Raw genomic sequence first — 22,341 nt, 5'->3', positions numbered from 1 at the left:
CAGTTTTCAGTTTTGATGAAATCCAGTTTAACTTTGTTATTTTATGGGTTGTGCTTTCAATGTTGTAGCCAGGGAATTTTTGACTAACTGAATGTCACAAGATTTTTGTCTGTTTTCTTCTAGAATTTTTATAGTTTTAGGTTTTAACATTTGTGTCTCTGATCCATTTGGAGTTAAGTATATATATTGTGTGAGGTGTGGATTCAAGTTATTTTTGTTGTTGGTAATGGACAACAAACTTTTACAGCACCATCATTTGAAAAACCATTCTTTTTGGTAAAATATTTTTTTAATATAAAAATAGGACAGGGGCGCCTGGGTGGCTCAGTTGTTAAGCGGCTGCCTTCGGCTCAGGTCATGATCCCAAGGTCCTGGGATCGAGCCCCACATCGGGCTCTCTGCTCAGCGGGAAGCCTGCTTCTTCCTCTCCCACTCCCCCTGCTAGTGCCCTCTCTCCTGTCTCTCTCTCTCTGTCAAATAAATTAATTAATTAATTTAAAAAATCTTAAAAATAAATAAAAGTAGGACATTTGTAAAATACAGAAGAATATAAAGCCTACATCTTGCTAATCTTTAAAAAATAACTTACCTAGATACATTTAAGGGTATTGTAGGAGTAGTTCTAAGTGTGTACTTTACAAAATTGGAATCATAGTATATTCTGTCTGGCTTTTTAAAATTTTAGCGTTCTATCAGTGTTTTCCTGTGTGATTTAATATTCTTTAAATGTATGGTTTTTAATGGCTACATAGTTATTCTGTCATAGATAAATACTTTACCCCTTTTATTAGACATTATCAAATTTTATTCCTAAAATATACTTGGAACATCTTTGTTTCTCACCTTTCTTTTTTTTTTTTTTTTTTTTTGCTTAGATTTAGAAATTTATCAGGTCAACATACATGAACATTTAAAGGGCTTTTATTACGTATTTCCACAATGTAGTCCAGAAAGTTTTAACGGTTTACACTCCCACCAGCAACTACTAACAAACTTTAATACTTACGGCATTTTTTTTTTTTTAAAGCATCAGGGATGCTCCGGGACGCCCTCTCTCTTGTTCTCCACAGCGTCTTTCTGACCCTCGCTCTGGCCAAGTGCCTTGCTCCCCCTCATTCTCCTCATATGACCATTCTACTTGGCACTGGTAAAGTTAAGCAAACTCCTTGCATCTCTTGCTTCTTTTACCAAAACATTTATGGGGTTGAATATACATTTCTCCCAGGTCAATAAAGAAGCCCCTCTTCTCACCTAAGATAAAAAGTTCTTCTTTTTCTCAGGCTCCCATTGTGCCTAGTCTCCCAGAATGCTCCATATTTCTTCCCTGCCCCTTTACCCTCATTCAGCACAGAAGCTGCCCCAGGTCTTCCCCACCTGACATCCTGAGTTGCCCCTCAGCTACCAGACTGTCTTTTTCTTCTCTTCCAGTGCAAAGCTCTTTGGAAGGAAGCATCCTTTTGTTAGAAGTCACTTCCTTCTTGCTCAACTGGCAATTCACAGGGGAGTGTTTCTCCCTCCTCCTCCTTCCCCATATTCTTGCTCTCCCTCCCACCCCACCCCACAGCCTTTCTTGCTGAAGTGTGGTGTCTTCATGCCTAAGTGGTGAGCTCTAGGCAAGAATTTCAGGGTGGGTCTAGAACTCATAGTAGCTTTGTCTTTTTGTGGCGCTCGCCATCTTTTTCTTCCTTCTCTTTGAAGCTCTGTCTCTGCCCATCCCTTCTTTAAATTAGAGTGGCTGTCACTAGACACCAGCATGAGTTAACCAGTAACTTGGTTTGCATCTGTCTATATAAGAGTGAGCCACACAGCCCTGTCTACCTTCTTCGCATGTCCTTTGTCACTGTGGTCAGGCACTTAAGGACCTGTCAGCTTTCCTCTAGGAAATGCCCGTTTTTGCTGTTTTTTCAGCTCTCTGCTTTAGACTACTCCAGCACCCAACTTCTGTATCTCATTCAAACAAGCACGCCCTATACCTTCTTCCCTCCCTCGGCCCCCCTCCCACCGCCCTAAGTGCTTGTTCTCAGTGCTTCAAAATTGCCCCACTTATCATTAGTACGTGAGTGTATAACGTCCTGGCCACTTGGGATTCAGTGCACTTTTCTCATTTGAATCTTTACAATGTCTATAAACCACACTACACCCCAGTCAGAGCATCATCTTAGAATCTGTAATCATCTGTGGTGCTCATCTCCTGAGTTCTGGCTAACTGGCGTGCCCCCCCACACACCCCCATGCCCCCCCTTTCTTTATTGTACTTTCTTCAAGGTAAAAATCACCAAAACTCCACTGTATTCTCTTCCTTTTCTGACCTTCTGAGTTACTTGTTTATACCATATAATAGTGTTCTTTATTGTTGATTTGTCCTTCTAATAATACTGCCTTATAAGGCCAACTTTTATTTTAATTAACAGGCATGTCACTTCACTTCATTTGACATAAGGTGTCTATCCTATGGTCACAGCTGTCTTAGACATCCTAGAGGACAGGGGTCATGCCTGTTTGCATCCCCAGTAATTTCAGATTGGTGCCATATGTAATAGGTGTTGGTAATATTTATTACATCAGTGTCAGCTACTTATCTTAGTAGAGCAGGAGCCACAGACAATCAAGCGTTGACTCGGGGGGGGGTCTGGGGAAATGAAGCAGATGACTTCTGCAGAGAACTCCCAGCAATCCCTTTTCTCTCTTGATTAATGCCTATGTGGTAGGTCTTCCTTACTTATACCAACAGAACGAAGCTGTGGATAATCCAAAACCTTGAGTACTTTGGAGTACATGTTGGTGTTTCTTTGTGTGTTGCTGAAGATGGACTTGCCACCTGTGAATTCGCTTTAAAATGAATAATAGTCTCCTCATAAAGACACACTCAGGAGCTGAGCAATTGTCTGTCTCCTTACTCTGCCTCTACTCTGGGGCATTTCTGGTTTGCACCCTTGCCTGCGAACGCATGGCCTGAGGGAAACACTCATCGACAGGGTTTCTCCAAGCTGTTTAGAACAAGATCTACACCTCAAAAGGTTTTTCCAAAAACTGTTATAGATAAAATAGTGGATTTGTTTCAAATATAAATGAGGGAAATAAGCAGCAATTTTGAGGAATGACAGTAAACTGGGAGTAATATTTGAATGAAAATATGAACTATCTAGATAACTTGTGATTCGGGGGAAATCTATATATCCAGGGATATTGATTTATTTACTTTTCACTTTTCAGTTTACGGTAAACATTGTATGTGTTTCACGTTTGTTTCTAATGGGAATTGAGATAGATTTTCCGTAAAGTATAAAAAATATGATAATGAATAAAAACCAATTTGGCTCATATGCCATTAACCAGATTGGGTCGCACTTTTGGAATTTCAAACTAACTCTTCTTTTCTTTTTAGGTTGCCTCTTGGTGCTGCATTGGCCGTATTTGGCACCCAGAATGCTTCATTCTGTGATGGTCTATTAATAAGGTTTCCTTGTAAAGTTTGGAGCAGGGCCTCAGGTAGGTGGCTTTTATCATTATATGGCATGGTTTTCAAAGTGATCCATTATTTCAGTTTCTGAATAATTTAAGATATCATATTAAAAGCTTTGAAAAACATGCCACATAATAAGCATGCCACTTACTATTTTAAGGTCTATCAATATGGATTGTGTTCAGCAGGACTTTATTAATAGCTATAGTCTAATGGAAGGATTGAAATACTGGCAGTGAGCAGTCTTCCTTACTTTGTGCACAAAACGCAGAGCTGCTGTAGAACCTTATTTGTTCATGTTCCCCAAATAGCCTGCAGATGAACTCGTAAGCTCTTCTTTCTCCGAATCTTGCTCAGAGTGATAGACTATCCCATGTTACTGCTATGTCTTCTTCCTGTCGACTGGGAGGGATCCAATGAACTACAGGCAGGTGGGGAGGGCTGCTCGCTCTGCTTGCTGGGATGGGGCAGATGCTAGAATAAGGAACTCCGTGGGACAAGAGCAATTTGCTAGCCTTGTTGGAAAGGGGACACACCCCGGCATCTGGACTTCCCAGCCTGTAGGTGCAGCTCAGTTGCACAGAATCGAGGTGTAGCGATACTTGGAAGTCCAGGCACCCTGGATATGGGACCAGGTAAGTCTGTCAGCAGGACCTCACACACAGGATCAAGGTTTAGAGGCCAGGACCCTCAGCCCTAGGGTAGGAAGAAGGGTATGAACAAAGATGGCTATGCCAAGTGCCAGAGGATAGGCTCAAGGTCATAAACTCCCCTGAGGGCAGGCAGGGGCCCAGCCCTGGGGAAAGGAGGACACAGGCTGAAAGCCAGGCAGGGTCCCACAGTATACATGAACAGAGCTTTACAATCAGACAAAAGGTACATAAACCAATCTGGCTAAAATTCCTAGTTACTTTGTTCCTTTCTCTTTTTTATAAAGCTTCATTGGCTATTTCCAAACGATGTCATAATGGATGCAGATTGCATGCGCTTAAGGAGTTGTGGAATAGAACATTTGAAAGCAGACATGTTCTGAAAATCCAGGCCGGAGTGCACCCTGGCTGTGTCTCCTTGCCTGTCAGGTCACCTGCGGGCCTCTGAGTAGTATATGCCCATGTGTTCTAGCTTTCAGCACCCCTGACAGAGACAGGAGGGACCCCCAGGTGGTTGTGATGCCCCCCCTAAGTTTCTCCTCCTCCGCCAAAGCAAACAGCCTCCTCCTACAGGGTTTGTCTTCTTTTTTTTTTTTAAAGATTTTATTTATTTGACAGAGAGAGTGAGAGAGAGAGCCCAAGAGGGGGTAGGGTTAGAGGGAGAAGCAGACTCCCTGCTGAGCAGGGAGCCCGATGTGGGACTCGATCCCGGGGCTCCGGGATCATGACCTGAGCCGAAGGCAGTCGCTTAACCAACTGAGCCACCCAGGTGCCCCAGGGTTTGTCTTCTGAGCTTGCTTTACAGTGATTTGAAATTGCAGAAACACCAGAACATGTTTACCTCCTGTTTTGATTCCTGAAATCCCTTATCAGGACTATAGTTATGTTCAACAAATATTTATCAAGTGTCTACTACATTCCAGGACACTGACCAGGTGCTGGGGGGTGAAAGGATGAATAATAGTCTCCCTGCAGATGAATTTAGAATTCCCGGGGGTGGGGGAGACAGGCCATTTCAAGGAGAGCTTCACAGTCTATATTAGAGGTAAAAGGTGCCCCAAGGGGTAAGGTTGTGAAGTTCTTTCTCGTTCAAGTAAAATCAGCCAAGGAATGTAATTATCAAATATCTTCTGATTGTGACGGCCTGGGCGGTGTACATGTCTTCTGGAGGTGGAGGACGAAGTGGCCGCCCTGACTCGATGTTTTTGCCTGGAACTGATCCTGTTTACTCAACTGTATAGGAATATACAGAGGTGGTTGTTTCCAGAGGTGGTTGTGACCTGGACAGTCACACGGGCATAACTTAAGGACAGAGTAATGGCACAAATAGAGCCTTCCCTGGATTGGGCTCTTTTTCATGATACAGTTTAATGCTGCTCAAGATTTTGCACACACACACGCACACACAAATTTAACATTGATACCTCCTCGTACACCCGTATACGCTAGCCTGTATTTCAAATGCGCTTTACTTTGAGATGGCTTAAAACTAATTCTCTGCATGAGCTTTTGTAACTACATAAAACTTTCTCTCCTCCTCACTTTTGTTTGAATATTTACTGTTTCTGCCTTCCAATTTGCATTTGAAGGCAGATGCAGTAGGAGTGCTTGGAGAGTTCAAACATGGAACCTAGATGATGCTGTGTTTGTCTAAATTAGTAGTATCAGGCAGTTAACCCTAAATGAATGGAAGCATGTTCTCCAGATGTTTGGGGTCCGTCCGTGTGAATATTTTTGGGAGTTGATGTCAGGCATTTTTGTTGTTGCCCCGGGAATATCAGAAGTCAGTGGTCATAAAAACAGCCCCTCACAATTTGGGAAATAGGCAATTTTCAGATTGGGCTGACCTGTGAGTCACCTACTTTATACCTAGCCAGAGCACCAATATTTGGGAAATGTTTCATACCAAAAAACAAAGCCAGGAAAACCTCTAAAAACAGTTAAAGTTCTTTCTGATGAAGCAGTCTTACTTGGTATTCACATATCATTGATTCTTTGCTCTCTCCCAAGCACCATTGCTTCCCTTTGTGCACAGTTCCCCTCACACATCCTCTTTGCAAATTTACTGACTAAAATTGCCCTATGTGACCAAAAGGGAATTACCTGGTATACCACCCATGTGTATTTTTTTAGCTTTTTATTTTGATGAGACTACACAGTCTTAGGGGGAAGAATCCTCCATACAGTTGTTAAAAGGAAATGCTGACTTCTAAGTTATGGATCATTAAAAGAGAGCTTTTAAAAGAGAAGAAAAAAATTTTTAACTTGACATTTATGTTCTATACAATAAATAACCAATGAAAATATTTCAGAATTGGAAGACAAAATCTGATGCTCTCTTCCTTCTCTCTGGATACTCCTAGAAAATGTAATAAAACAGCCATACCCGGGTTCAAGGTGGCCCAGAAGGAACATCCTAATTGTACAGAGAACTGATGTTGGGATTTGTTGGTTCCACTTTGGAATCCATTGACTTTTTCCTATTAGTTCTTAAAAACAAATAGGTCTGCTTTTTCCCTTCACTTGTCTGTTGCCTTTTATTATTTCTATATTAAACATGAGGCTTTCTACATATGAGTAAGGCTAAATTCTATGCTAAGTTTCAAAAGGGTTGTGCTAGAACTACATTTTAATGACCTGCTCAGAAGTTGAAAACATCAAGTATAGTCATTCAAAACAGGCAGCCTTATTTTTACCAGTTTTAGTTAACTGTGACTTCTTTTTTTTTTAAAGATTTTATTTATTTATTTGAGAGAGAGAGCAGGAGAGAGAGCATGAGAGGGAAGAGGGTCGGAGGGAGAAGCAGACTCCCTGCTGAGCAGGGAGCCCGATGCGGGACTCGATCCCGGGACTCCAGGATCATGATCTGAGCCGAAGGCAGCCGCTTAACCAACTGAGCCACCCAGGCGCCCAGTTAACTGTGACTTCTATAGGAAAACAAGTACTGTAGTTTTCAGTATTTGGGGCATAAAATGTGTTAGGTACCTACTGACAGCTTGGGTGGATCAGGCACAATCCCAGCTCTTTGCCCTGTCTCCTGCTTCTTTCTGTTTCCTCTTGAGGCATCAGCAGCCCCATCTCACCATCTACCTATCCAGCCATCCTTCCTGCTCTGTGCCAGGCCTGGGTGCGGGTACCAGGCATGGTTTCACTTTAGCAATTTTTATTAGGAATGGGGACTGGATTGATATTACCTATGTGAACTGATTCCTTAGCAATGGATCAATCCGAGAATGCTTGTTTTCTGAAACAAAACCAATATTTTAGATTTTATGGTAATTGCTGTTGTTTTAATCTAAGACTTTACAAATAGCCAGTAAGTTTCAAAAATACCTTTCTCGTGGCTTAGTTTATTGGACCACATTGTATCTATACCCGTATTGTTTTTTACTTGAACATAGATACGTATATTCTGTCCTAGGTCTGTTACGGTGATTGAGCAAACCTGTAGTTCGTTTTGATGCTGGAAAGCACTTGCCCTGCTTTAATTATTTTCATTCATTCAAAAAAAAAAAACCACTTTTATGGGAAACAGCAGTGAATAAATAAAACTGACACAGCTTCTGCCCTACAGTCTATTTGTAATAGTCTTGCAAGATATACTTCTCCTTTTATTATCCATTAATAAGGGACTTTACAGACCTACAGAAATTGAATGCTGTAAAAAGTTCCACATAACATTCACGATCAAAAAAATGTGCTAACTATGGCATTGCCCTTACTTCAGTATTGGTCCGCAGTTACGTTATCTTGTTCATTTCTTTCACATTATCCCAAGCTCTATTGTGTTTCGTACATGTGAATTAAAATATTAACTTGTTAAGTTTCCTTTTGCAAGCTACCTGTTTATGTGAAAAACATGTTTTAAGCAAATGTTGACATTTTCTGCATTGTTTACTCCTGGTGTTTTATGATTAGCATATGGGAGCATAAATAAAGCTTTGATTATCGTTGGCCTTTGCCCTTAATCATCAAAGTGTATATTTGACTTTTAACTTAATTATGAAAGAATTACTGATGCAGGTAAGTGGTATAAAAATTCACAGCTGTTAGACAAATGACAGTCAGAGTTGCGGAATTGCAAGTATCGAAACAGTTTCCAATACAGGGCTGTTCTTATGCCTGCATCCTCATAGGAATTTGTTTCAGTAGACCCTCTGATGTATGATTCATTTTTGCTGGTTATGTTTCTGTGTGAGTCACTGTTTTAGAATGTAAAACATAGGACAATGAACATGTGTGTGTGCACGCACACACAATGTTCCCTTTACTTACTGTTTTTATGTATGAAAAGTTGCCCTAGAAAATAAATGTGTGTTCTTGTACCAGCAAAAACTGGAAGGGCATCCTGAAGTGTGACTTTCTCAGGGCGAGTTGAAATGGGCATATGGGTATATTGCTTCACAATTCTTAGATCAAGGCAAAGAAGAATTTTAATCCTTTGAAAAGCATAATAACCGCTCTTTGACACATAAAAAAGAAAGATAGGAGTACACATTTTGTTGTAGACTTTTCAGAATAGTAGTTACAATACTTTTTAAAAGTCTTTCTTATTGCTATAAAAAACACAGACAATTTTAGTTGACATTTTAGTTAGGATTACATAAATGCAAACGGTATATCTTTCAGTGTTTATTTTATCAAGCCAAATAATAATGAACTCTAACTGGCTCCCAGTTTCCTTTGTTTGGGGAAATAATTAGCAGCCCTTTGAAATTGGTGGGTCACTCATAAGAACTCAAAATAGATTGAAGTTAGGGAAATTAACTGTGACTTTGGAATTATGTTTTGTGATAAGATGAATGAAAATGATGGCTTTATTACTTTATTTCAGGCTAAAATAGTAATGGGTAATTTGTAGACTATGGTAATATTTCAAATCAATATAGAAATTTTAAACTATATTGAAATACTTTATTAAAAGAAGCAAAGTCTTATATTTGTTTCCTTTTGGGGATCATATTGGCAGCTCTGATAGAGAAAATAGGCACTATTCCCTGTTCTTGTCTTTTAAATGTAATAACAGGATTTATCCACTTGGGTATTGGTTTGCCAACCTACCCTTCTCCTAGAATGCAGCCATATAAGAGTGAAAAAGGAATTTTAAGGCTTATGCCCCCTTCTTGACCACATACATGCTATCAGGATATTCAGCTTCTATGAGCCTCTCACCTTAAAATGGCAGTGATAATAAATGCATCCACCTCTCGGGTCCATTGAATTTTCCAGAGAGGTCATAGAGATGAAAACACTCTACACTTGCAAGGTATTTATATTATTAAAATAACACAATACACAAAACAGGCTTTCATGTTCATAACTACCCTACCAAAACCTCAGTATGTGCCCTGGGCAAGTAAGTATTTACAAAGTTAATTTTATTATTTTGCAATTTTAATGTGCGGAATTCAGTTCTTCCATTTATGCATGTCCTGTGCTTTACAAAAGAATGGAGCTTTTGCTTTAACTTTTTAAATATCTTTTATTAGTCTGAATTTATTTTTCTTGTTTTTTGAACTATGAGAATAATGCTGCTTTCAGATATACCTTTATTATTTTTGTAATGATGCTTGAATGTTCTCTAGCAAATATTTTATTTATGCACCAAATTCTATGTGAAAATTTGATATCAGGAGAAATTAATTAGATTTGTGTTTGGAAAGTTACATAAAATTGTTTCCATTTAGCTTGTCATTGGTGAATCCTTTTATTATTGTATTTTAACCCATTTGATTTATATTATCCCCCTCATGTTTTTAAAATCATGATTTCTGAACATTCATCTTTAAAATATTTAGAGCTTATTAATCTCTTTGTGCCCTGTAGTCTCTACAATAGATAATCCTGGTTGTTTTTTCTGCCTTTTGACCATTCTTTTCACATTTACTTGTACAATCAAGAATTATTAACAGATTTTTTTCTGTATGGATGTTCTTAGTTTACTGAAGATCATGCCAAGGCATTTTTTACAGATATTTTAAGATTTTTTGACAATGATCTTTTAAAACCCAATGATACTTTGTTTCTGATACCTCTGCAGCAAACCTATATTTAACTTCCCTTGCATGCTTTTGAAATCTAAAGAGTGCAGAGTTATTGTTAAATTTTAGCAATCCTTGCAGCGTTCTGAGAAATAAGTCAGCAGGTGTTGCGGGTAACAAAAGTGCAGCTCAGAGAGGCCCGCCTTGCACAAGTGTGTGCCCTGTGGGCAGATGAGGTGCTTTCTTCAGGAGTCTGCTCTTCTTTGGTGAGGTTCCAGATGCACGGAATTTGTCTCTTCCATGAAATTATTAAGCTTAATGAAATTTTGATCAGTTTGGTTTACAGAGAGTAACCCTAATATCCATTTCTCTCAGTAGGCAAGTTAGATTTAAAAAAATTAAAAACTGAATTTGGGAAAGAAGTGGGGAGTCATTCAGCATCACAAAATGCCATTTATATAGGTAATACTACTTTACTTTTTGTTTCTGCATTTATTTGGTCATGTAAGTGTGCTTAGAACTAATAAAAATTTGCAACTGGTGAAAATTAATGCATGACTCGTCAGCAGAGTATGGAATGTAAGCATGTGCCATGAAATTGCAATTCTTTTATCCTTTATTTTCCATCATTTACATACTGATTCCATTTAGAGTGTAGTCCATTCTTATTTTTTGTTTCACAGATCGGCCAAAATGGGAAGGACTGGATTCCGCTCTCTTCCACGAAGAGTCAATGGGACTGGCTAAGATCAAGGTCTGAGGCTTTTTCCATCTGTCATCAGGTATGCAATGAACAAGAATCACTACAGTTCTGTGCATGTATCCTTAAAGTATTTGATATGCATATTATGAATGTGGACTTTTATTCAATGTTGAGCTCACAACCTTATATTATCCTGTAGTTTTAAATGCACCTATAACTAATTTGAGTTTTGTAATATGTTGAGATGAAAAGATATTATTAGCCATGAAAAAATTTCAGCTGGTCTTAGAAAAGTGTAATATTTGAAATCTACAGTTCTTCATTGCTCAGTATGTACATGCAAAGATAACACAATTCACTTGTTACTCCCTATTGAGTATCACCAAATTTAATATAATCAAATGTTTGTATATTGTTTCATGGTGTACTTTCGATACCTTTTGTTCACTGACTTAGAAGTTATTTTTTTCTCAACTGGAATTCTCTGCTCCTTATGCTTGGAACTCTTAACACAACAATGACAAATATGACCAGTCTTTGAAATATTTTCAGATACTAGTTATATACAGGGACTTAGATACTTTGCATTCTGTGTTGATTTCACAGTTGACAGATTTATCAGCCTATTTCCCACAGTGCTCTAAATAGGTGCATAAAAGCATCATGTTAGGAAATCAAAGAGTCAGAATTACTGTTTTTTTCCTGCCTTGGCAGAGTGCTTTCTACCAATTTACAGTGTCATTGCCGGTCACAGAAGAATAGCTGCGTAGATAGTTCTGGGAGAGCTAGAGAAGCTGGCTCTTGAATGGGAATATAGCAGGGAAAGAACAAGTCCCTGAAGTTCAGGAAATCTAAAACCAGGGGAGCATATTGTGTTAGCATATTAGTAATGTCAGTTGTGTTAACTGTGTTAACGTCACTTTTAAACTGCAGAGGAGATTTAGACAATTTGCACAGCTTGAAGGGAAGGCCTTGTCTGTGTCTCCTTACTGAGGAAGAAAGGGTACACAAAGCAGACACTGGTTAATTTGCCCACAGGCCTTACCTTTTAATCAAGTGAGTGGATAACTGCCCTATTTCACCTGTTTAGTGACAGCCTCTACATTAAAGCACAGCAGGATCTACTGTAATATACAGGTAGTCTTACAGAAATTAGGTTAAATTTAGGGCCCCTGCAAAAGTACACCTGGAATCTGCAGGACTCAGTGGGACATACCTCGCTCGTAAAGGCAAACTAGGGTTAGTCCAATGCCAAAACAAGGTCTATAAAGAAACTGGTTTTTGTTTGTTTCTAAATACATAATAGCATGAAAAATCCAACTGAGTTGTAGTTGATTAATCATCATTTAGCCACGCGCAGTTTTCACTTCAAAAAGCAGATCTTTTTTAAGAGACATTTCTGTGTCTCTTAAGAGTACGTTTCCAGACTGGCACTCATGAAACTTGAGTCCCCTTTAACAACTTTTATATCAGGTGGATCTTTGGGGAGTTGGTTTCTTACTCTGAGAAATACAGTTGATAATATTCACTATCTCTTGTCCATGAATTTCCAAAGGTTCCAATCAATTTAAACATTTTTGTTTAAGTAGACATAATCTTTGCTGTACGATCCGTACATGTCATTCTTCCTCATAGCACCCGTGGTGAATTGAAACTCTGATACACCTTTTACCTGAAATGCCTCCATAATGATGTGTCCTCGCACAGGTATTGTGCTCCAAGCCAAAAGTCGCACTGGTGTACTGCCCACGGGTTACAGGTGTGCCAAAGACTGATCCCCTCAGCTCTTGGGGAGGCCTGAGGACTCTGGCTCATCCACTAACCTCAGTGTGCCCAATGAACAGAATCATTTTCTGTGATGTGCAAAAAGGTGAGGAAAATTACCTCGACCGAATCTTTCCCCCCCCACAAATGATAAGGAGCCCTCATCCTCACCTCAAATAGCTTCACAAGGTGTTACCATTTCCAGAATGCATATTTGTTATGAAGAGAAGTCATTTCCACTCTTGACTTGGAAATCCCTCTATGTGTGATGACACTGGTATTGAGAGCAAATTTCCACTCTGGGTGGTGCCTTCAACTCTTTCAGGCCTCCCGAGTCTGCATTAAGCACTTCTTCCATGGACCAAATGGTTCACAGGGTGCCTAAAAGAGTTTCCAGTCTCTTACCTGTATTTCTCTATAACACAGAGTCTGACTAGAGTTGACTTGCACAAGTTAAGAGGCTTTTTCGACCTTAAGATATTTGCAGAAACATATTTCTGTTCTTAATCAGATTTCTGTTGTCTAATCCCTTGTCAAAATTGAAGCTTCATAATGCTACTTTGAGTGTCATGTTTTGATGCTTCGTGAGAGTTCCTGAAATCACTACTGCTTTCCCTAAGTACGACATTTGTCAGGTGGAATTTCTGGGTGGGGGGTGGGGTGGGGTGTGAACTGTTCATTCTGAGCAATGCATTAATGTGTATTTTGGCAAATGTAAAGAAACCTACAGATATTACATTAGACCAGCTGAATCCATTTTATGGTTTCTTTTTGAATTCAAAAGCATCACATAGCAAATAAAAATTTAAAAAATTAAATTTAGTTACAAACTAGTTGTTTCTTATTTTTTTTTCCAGTCCCTTTTTGCTTTCTTTTACGACCACATGAAACTTGAGAAGCCACCTAAAGCTAAATCATTTAGTGGAGTTGGGCAGTTCCCAAGTGTCCAACAAGAAGGCCTGCTTTAGGCTGCGATGGCCACTGTCATTCCTGGTGATTTGTCAGAAGTAAGAGATACCCAGAAAGTCCCTTCAGGGAAACGTAAGCGTGGTGAAACCAAACCAAGAAAAAACTTTCCTTGCCAACTGTGTGACAAGGCCTTTAACAGTGTTGAGAAATTAAAGGTTCACTCCTACTCTCACACAGGAGAGAGGCCCTACAAGTGCATACAACAAGACTGCACCAAGGCCTTTGTTTCTAAGTACAAATTACAAAGGTATTAAACTCTATTTGTCTTTCAGATTATATTTTCTATTATGTTGGCCCATGTGAAGCCATTGTAAACGTATATATGATTGTATACACGTTCTTGAGCTGCTTTGCAGAGAGGAAATGTTAACGTAGATTAGACGTTGGCTAGCTTTAGTATTCTAAGTCACATACTTTGATGTCTTAGTGTCTTTGGATTTTTTTTTTTTTTAATGAAATGCTTACTGAGAGTAGAATTTCCGTTTGTGCAAAGAGAGTACAAGGAGAGGGTATGGACGTTTACGTGAGTATGTTGAGTCTCACTCATTGGCTGCTGTAGTAATAGCTACAAACCAGCGAATCCTGAAGTGGCCACTTCAGCGGCTTGAGCTCTGCAGCGCTGAGGGGTATTGACTGTCCTCGTAGCGCATGTTCAGTTAAAGCGTGTCCGTTAGCAGGGAGCCTCTGTGTTAGAATAGCAGCTTAGCTTCCATTTGAAAAGTTACTCCCTGCCATTTGTGTCGTGATACTGACAGAATATGTCTGTGTTTCAAGGCACATGGCTACTCATTCTCCTGAGAAAACCCACAAGTGTAATTATTGTGAGAAAATGTTTCACCGGAAAGATCACCTGAAGAATCATCTCCATACGCACGACCCCAACAAAGAGACGTTTAAGTGTGAAGAGTGTGGCAAGAACTACAACACCAAGCTCGGTTTCAAGCGTCACCTGGCCTTGCATGCTGCGACGAGCGGCGACCTCACCTGCAAGGTCTGCCTGCAGACTTTCGAGAGCACGGGAGTGCTGCTGGAGCACCTTAAATCGCATGCCGGCAAGTCGTCCGGCGGGGTGAAAGAGAAAAAGCACCAGTGCGAGCACTGTGATCGCCGCTTCTACACCCGGAAGGACGTCCGGAGACACATGGTGGTGCACACGGGAAGGAAGGACTTCCTCTGTCAGTACTGTGCACAGAGATTTGGGCGGAAGGATCACCTGACTCGACACATGAAGAAGAGTCACAATCAAGAACTTCTGAAGGTCAAAACAGAACCGGTGGACTTTCTGGATCCATTCACCTGCAACGTTTCTGTGCCTATAAAAGATGAGCTCCTGCCGGTGATGTCCTTACCTTCCAGCGAACTGTTGTCAAAGCCATTCACAAACACTCTGCAGTTAAACCTCTATAACACTCCGTTTCAGTCCATGCAGAGCTCGGGACCTGCCCACCAAATGATCACGACTTTACCTTTGGGAATGACGTGCCCGATAGATATGGACGCTGTCCATCCTTCTCACCACCTTTCTTTCAAATACCCGTTCAGTTCTACCTCATATGCCATTTCTATTCCTGAAAAAGAACAGCCACTAAAGGGGGAGATTGAGAGTTATCTGATGGAGCTGCAAGGTGGCGTGCCCTCCTCATCCCAGGATTCCCAAGCATCATCATCTAAACTAGGGTTGGATCCTCAGGTTGGGTCCCTCGATGATGGTGCAGGGGACCTCTCCCTGTCAAAAAGCTCTATTTCTATCAGTGACCCCCTGAACACGCCCGCCTTGGATTTTTCCCAGTTGTTTAATTTCATACCCCTCAATGGCCCTCCCTATAATCCTATCTCAGTGGGGAGCCTCGGAATGAGCTATTCCCAAGAAGAAGCACATTCTTCTGTGTCTCAGCTGCCTCCCCAGACACAGGATCTTCAGGATCCTGCAAACACTCTAGGGCTCGGCTCCCTGCACTCCCTGTCAGCAGCGTTCACCAGTAGCTTCAGCACGAGCACCACACTGCCACGTTTCCATCAAGCTTTTCAGTAGGAGTCCAAGACGTGGGCTGATCACAGAAACCTATGTGTAGCCCTGCCTTAGATGACCATTTTTATTTTAGTGCCTACTTTAAAACAGCATAAAAACTTCTGCTTTTGTACAGTACCAATTTTCATTAAGCCAGTATGAAATAGAAACAGGCTTTATACATGAGCTTTGGAACCATTTGCATTCAGTTATGTTTACCTGGGTATTTTGTCCACACTCACTGCCAATTGTCATATTTTAAGATGATTTTTCCTCTAGGAAAGCCATTATTAGCAGTAAAGTCTTATGAGTCCCACGTTTAAATCGCTTTGAGATCTTAAAATTTTCAGTTCTGTCCAATAACAGTGGCTCTACCTTTTGACATTTGGCTCATTAAAGATGTTTGCGATAGAATGTACATTTTCTAAAATGTATATGAATAACCTGAGTTTTTAAATTTTTACTAGTCTCTAAATGGATTCTTAAGCAAATGTTTTCAGATGAATTCAGAATCCAGTTTGGAGAGATAATAGATGTTTCTTAGATATACCGTAATTTCAGGTCAGTATATTTTGAAGATTTTGCTATTGTCTGGCTCAAATATTTGCCGTCTATATTATGCACATATAAGGAAAACAAAACCTAAACACAAAGCACCAGTGTTTATAGCAAAAAGAGACTCCTGGTGAGGTGACACGGCATTCCATGTTGCTCAGTAGTTGGCCTAAAACTCATATACAGGATATTTTGCCACGTTGCAAAGTTGCTCTCTTTCCAGTTTAATAGTACTCATCATGTTACAGCATCGGAGTCTTCAGAGTCGACATATGGCTAGATCTCTCTCATCTTGCACGGCCAAAGGGTGGGTCAGGTGCAGCCAGCAATTCTATTTTAATTGTCAGTCCACAGTTAGTCCAGAATCGAGAGCCACTGTGGAACCACAGATGTCAGGGGTGTTTATCCCAGAGTGGACTGTCTCTTCTGTTGTGGGATAGTCTCCTTAGAAGAAAGATAGATGTGTAAAGCACTTGGTTCAGCTTGGGAACTGGTCTAGGGATCCTGGCCCTTGTTGCCAGGGTTGGAAACTAGACTCTTCAGGAGTAAAGGAAAAGCATGTTGCTCACATCACTTCTTGCTGAACTTAATACAGTTTTCTCTCCCATAAGAGCCCAAAGCAGAAAACAAAACAATAGCCCTACCCCTATGGTAACTTTCTTATTCCGTGTTGATTTATCTTTCCTTGCTCTCTTCGGATGGAGACTTTAAAATTAAATGCATTAGAAAACTATATGAGGAATGACCACAAGGTTTTAAGCGACTAAAAATATATACAGTAAAACCCCACTTTTACACGTCTCTGGGAAATTGGGGGAGAGTTGCAAATCAGTTGAATTTGTAGAGGGGGGGAAATCTAAAGCAAAACAAGCACTGTCTTAGTTAATGTGAAAGTAACAACCAAGAATATTGTGTTCACTGAATAAAATAGTTACTGTGGGCTTTCCTCAGATTAGACAACCACCATAACCTTTTTGAAGGTCAAATTACACTTTTCTAAATATTGGTTGGGACATCAGCCTCTGAAACATATCTATTAAGCACTTGTTAACACCTTATTTTGGGACCCTGTCTTTTGGGGTGGGTATGAAGGGGAAGGTTTATAGAAGAGTATATATCTCTTAAAAAAAAAAAAAAAGAAAAAATATTTCTGAGCACTCATTAGCCCTATACAGAAGCTTCTTTTTTCATTAATAGGGCCAATTATCACTGCAGATTGTGATGTTTACCAAGAATTTCTTAAAAATGAGTGCAGATTACTGAATATAATACATTATTTAAAATATTTGGGAGTAGTATAATTTGTGGAGAAATGTAAATTGTAATAATGTAAATGGGGGTTTCACTATATATATTATACACACACACACATACACACACACACATACACACATATATCGCACTTCATAGAATCAGAGTTGCTCTCTTAAGGGAGCTTTGGCTCCTGATATTTTATCATGCTCCTATTTTTTTTTTAAATTCTAGGAGCAGTAGTTTTTATACTTATGTATTTAAATTTTATTATAAAAATTACATTTTATTAAAAAAGTGTGTTCCAAAGGCATTAAAATTATATATGTTTTAATAAGGAAATACATTTAAAATTTTTCAAACTGCTCCTAAGCTTTTGATTAGGAGAATATTTGCTCTGAAAGTAGGCTTTTAGCTCTGCTTTATTACTGCTTCCTTTAGTTTCTATGAAACAGATTGCTTACTTAAATCATTAGTTGAATGATTAGTGTTCAATATTGCTTTAATCGCCATTAAAAAAAAGGAAAAAGAAATTGGTGACAGAGCACAAATAAATAGAAAACCTATTTTTACACAGCCGTCACAAATACAAGTGTAGAAGCACTACTTTGTCTAAACTTTGCTTAAGGAGAAGTCAAGTTAATGACCTGAGACGTTGGCCTTAGCAGGCTGTATCTCACTGCTAATAAACAATTAAAAAGGGAGTACCAGGATTTATTCAATAAAGCATTTTGGAAATGGGGAATGGCGCCATATATGTATGTATATTTTTAGCCCGATTCTCGCCCTGCATGGAATTCGGATACATGGAGGCACATCTTTCAGGGCACCAGGGTTAAAACTGTAGAGTCTTAATTTTCATGTGAACACCTCTCGGCCTGTTGCCACCTCATAGACTTGAAATAATACTTCCAAGGAAGAGGAAATTCAGCTCGTGTGTTTTTCAGATTGACTCTACTGGTAACCAAACCCTTTTTGAGAGAATTTCTGTTAAACCTGAGACAGATTCATTTATCTTAATTGCACAATAGTCTAACAAGGATGTAACGCAGAACTGGCTCTTTTTTTCTAGAAAAAAATTGACATTTGTTTTTACATCAACTGGGTGTGATTAAAAATAATTATTGCCAATGCTGTTTTCATTCTCCCCATGGCCAGAATCATCATCCTTGAAATTTCTAGTAGTGCCTTTGCTTGGTTTAAAAAAAAAAAAAAGGGATTATCATTAAGTAAAAATATTTCAGTTTAGAATTTGGACCTCAGACAAGATATTGAACCTCATTCAGTTTGAACTTCCACACGTGTGTACAAATTCAATCACCAGACACAAAAGCATGAGTGTGGAAGGGTCTCAGCACTGTAAGCAATATTATCCACTGATGTATGCAAATACCATCTTTATAGTTATTGGTCACTGTTAAAATTCACATTTTAAAATCCTATTACCAAGTGCTGTTTTCAGAAACTTCAGTTGTCCTGGCTGATTACACACCACTCTTTGTGCAACTTTTAAACTTCACTTAGTGTTTCTTCCAAGCTATGTATTTTTGCCTATTTGTTGCTTGTGCTTTATTATTCTTAGTCATTTGTGGAATATAGTGATATATTGTGTTAATTTGGACAGTAGCGGTTTTTAAAAACCATATACTGACTGAAACATGAGCCAGAGCTGATTGCTTTATTAAGCTAATAATGAATGTTAAAGAGTACATATTTCAGGATCATTCATCTAGTAAGCAATACACATATATAGGCCAATATTTTTTTAAAAATAGAGCTTGGTCAACCTCTATACTACACATATTACAAGATATAGCACTTTCAAAACGAATCTAAACCTTTACAGAAACTTTCTTATAGGTTATGCCTTTTATTTTAAGACTTATTATAATTTGTTTCAAGTGCCATTAGATGATATATATGTAGGCCTTTGATATATAATGCTTTGTGTTCAAAAATGGTAGATGGTATTTTAAACAGGTACATTTTTACAGTGTTTTCTTATCAATTTGCTATATTGCACAGAATCAGTGTGTGTCTTTTCATAAGGTTTTACAATGGTTTATTTTTTTACAAGGTTTACGTGTTTCAAAACACACTGTCTTCCCAGTATGTAAATTAAAAAATACCAGTTCGCCCAAGTTGCTTCTAGCCTACTGAGATCCATGTGACATTGGAGGAGGTCTTTTAAATGTCGAGTATTCTTCATTAGCAATAGTGGACTGTTATCTCTGACAAATAGTGCCTAAGTTGACTTGGTCTTCTTTTTCTCACACTGTGTCAGCAGCCGTGTCTACAACAAAGATAGTCTGTTATGATTCCATAGATCCACATAAGTCGCCTTGTGTAGTTTTGTGCTAGAAACCCATATGGAGCGCCTTTTGGATCACATAAAACAAACTGATACTGCCCACTTGGTAAAGGCACACTTAGATCATCACCCTTAGGCCCTTCTCCGTTATCAACCCTTTGAGGATGGAAAGGCAGTGTCTTTTGAGAAGTTTATCTAGCTCTAGAAATGACAGAACTATTGCTAATGTATAAAACACTTCCTTGTATAAGCTTCAGTGGTACAGATGAACCAGAATGAATGTTTATCTTCTCAGAAACACTCCTTCAATATTATGTTGGATCATGCTGCTAATGTAACTTGGGATACAACTCTTCATGGTGCTACAAACGTCTCTGTCTCGTTCAGTCATATTTTTTAGCCATAGGAAAAAAAGGACTCCATTAGGCGTAAAGGTGTTCAATATATTTTTATACTGTGACTTAATCTGTCATTAACAGACTTTTACACCACCCACCACAATGTATTCACGTGCACTTGCAAAAGGAAATCTTGGACGTGCAAATGTTATCAGAACAAACCCAGCTTTTGTCCACAAGGTGACTATAACTCAGAATGAAAAGTGGGCTTTATAATATGGTGTGGAGTGAAGAACATGCTGTATGTTACTAACAGCCCTTTGAATTTAACAAAAACTGGGAATCCATTAGGAAATGGATTGCATCATGCCTGAACATAAGCTGGACTGCTGAAATTGTATTTTTAGCTGACGAAAAAGTGTTTGGACTAGTACTCTAAAAATGTTCTAATGATAAAGTTTTGAGTCAAAATAGAAAAGAAAAATCTGCATTCCAGGCTGAATTTTGTATATTTTTATTGCATTTAAAATCGCTATTCTGTGATATTGGGAAATCAAGTGGCTTATCATGTATATCATGTACTTAAAATGTATTCACAAACTACTGTTGTATTTGTATAAAATATAGACAAAGATCATATTTTTTGTGTGTGTATAAGCTCTGTAAAATAGCAATCACATTATGAAGCTGCAGTGATACTACATTTTAAACATCCACATCCAAAGAAGCAGGCTATTTATTGTCCAGTTACCCAGATATAAAATATTAATTTGCTGCTAATGAAACAATAGTACTGCAGCTTCTCGTGGCCTACAGTGTTATGTTTGCTGTAAGAAAAAGATATGTGAACTCCACAAAATATATGAATAAAATTATAGAATGGCTTTAGATAATGTAGATCTTCCTGAAATTTTAATAGATGATACATTTCTATCTGGTATAACTTTTTCTTTTCACTTTGAATTTTAAATATCTTCTCATTGGGTAAATACACGATTCTAATAGCGGACTCGAGGACAATACTTTGTTGTTGAAACGAAATGTAAAGTTCCAGGGTTTCTTTTGTTTTGTTTTAAAACTTTTGTACCTTTAAAGGAAGGATAGAAACTGTAAATAAATTAAAAAAAAAAAAGCCGAAAGATCCTGCATCAAAACTAATCCAGGTGAGCGTCCAAAAAAAAATTCCAAAAAGGCGATTAGAATGTATAAACAATAACTTCTCTTGTTCGTGTAAGATAAGATTGGCATTAAGCATTTCTTTAACACTTGCTGTCTGCCGGGACTATCAATTATCCTTTCAGAAGCTTCCTTTAGGCTCTTTGTCTAAAATTTTGCTGAAAACCCTCCCTTGACAGCTCTCTGGACAAAACACACACACCACTTCGTCTAAAACTCCATCAGTGAAACAGCAATGCGGAGAGCGACATTATCTGAGGATTCAGTTAATAATCTGAGCGGGAATCAATTGTAGAAAACATGTTTTATGTATCTCACAGCACCTCTTTCAGGGCAATAGGAAAATTCCCTCTTTACCTTTGGCTTTCCTGTTTTAAGGCTCTCCCACTTTCAGAGAGAGAAACTGAACAGCGATTTGCAGCGTCGGCAGTCCTTTTCACCTACTTCCAGAAAATCGAAAAGCATGCCTTTGTTAATTCTTAACGTTAACACTAAATACACCTTTATTTAAATTCATGCATATGAAGTATTTCAAGGACTGTTTATCAAAACATGATGCTTTTCTTAGTTATAATACTTTGAAAAAGTGTGTTTGGGATTCATTCACTTAAGGTATAATCTCCCTTATGGAAAAGTAATTCAAAATGCAGTTTGTGCATTTTTCATTTGTGTCACTGTTAAATGAAAAAGTTCAAACCAGTGGTTTACCATTGTGGGGAGACGGAATTTCAAGTGTGGTTATAGATAGCTTGAGTTTTGCTGTCATTTTCCTTAATCAGACATTTCTTCAGCAAAGGGCATCACTTTGTGCTAAGTCCTAGGGGTATTCCAAAGAAATCAGCTTTATAAAGAGAAGGTTGTTTTCTGATTAGGCATCCGCGTGATGATGGCAGCATCATTGCAACTGCTGGAAAGCCTAAATATTGTATTGAGCCACACCCAGTTACCCGTTTTTTGCAGATCAAAAATGGTCAAATACTGGCACTTTCAGCCTAAAACTAAAAACAACAAAACCCAGAATGTCTTGACTTCACCGCATTCTATTCAACACAGAGGTCAATGATAAATTTTTCTACTCTGAAGATGTTTGACTTTTGGCTAGTGTGATGGTTAATTTTATGTGTCAAATTGGCCGGGCCGGGGTACCCAGACAAGATGTTGCTGCAGAGGTA

The 22,341-nt window shown here is 38.8% G+C and overlaps 1 protein-coding gene across 3 annotated transcripts in view; it reads left to right on the top strand.

Moving 5' to 3' along the window:
- The window catches only part of PLAG1 (PLAG1 zinc finger), a 51,071-nt gene extending 30,193 nt beyond the window's left edge, over nt 1–20,878 (top strand). The window contains exons 2-5 of one of the 3 annotated variants that reach the window (XM_073892778.1): nt 3,386–3,489; nt 10,778–10,876; nt 13,419–13,777; nt 14,305–20,878. In XM_073892778.1, the coding sequence (XP_073748879.1) occupies nt 13,536–13,777; nt 14,305–15,562 (1,500 nt within the window). In that variant the 5' untranslated portion in view covers nt 3,386–3,489; nt 10,778–10,876; nt 13,419–13,535 and the 3' untranslated portion in view covers nt 15,563–20,878. The remainder of the gene's footprint in view (nt 1–3,385; nt 3,490–10,777; nt 10,877–13,418; nt 13,778–14,304) is intronic. The other 2 variants (XM_025870611.2, XM_073892779.1) reach the window with 2 other exon arrangements.
- The last annotated feature ends 1,463 nt before the right edge of the window (nt 20,879–22,341 follow it).

The sequence above is a fragment of the Callorhinus ursinus genome, unplaced genomic scaffold, assembly GCF_003265705.2.
Source record: "Callorhinus ursinus isolate GAN/ISIS: 27379988/994484 unplaced genomic scaffold, GSC_fseal_2.0 scaffold5, whole genome shotgun sequence".
Classification (NCBI taxonomy): domain Eukaryota; kingdom Metazoa; phylum Chordata; class Mammalia; order Carnivora; family Otariidae; genus Callorhinus; species Callorhinus ursinus.
Note: the sequence above shows the minus strand (reverse complement) of the source record. Positions and strands in the feature narration are given on the sequence as shown.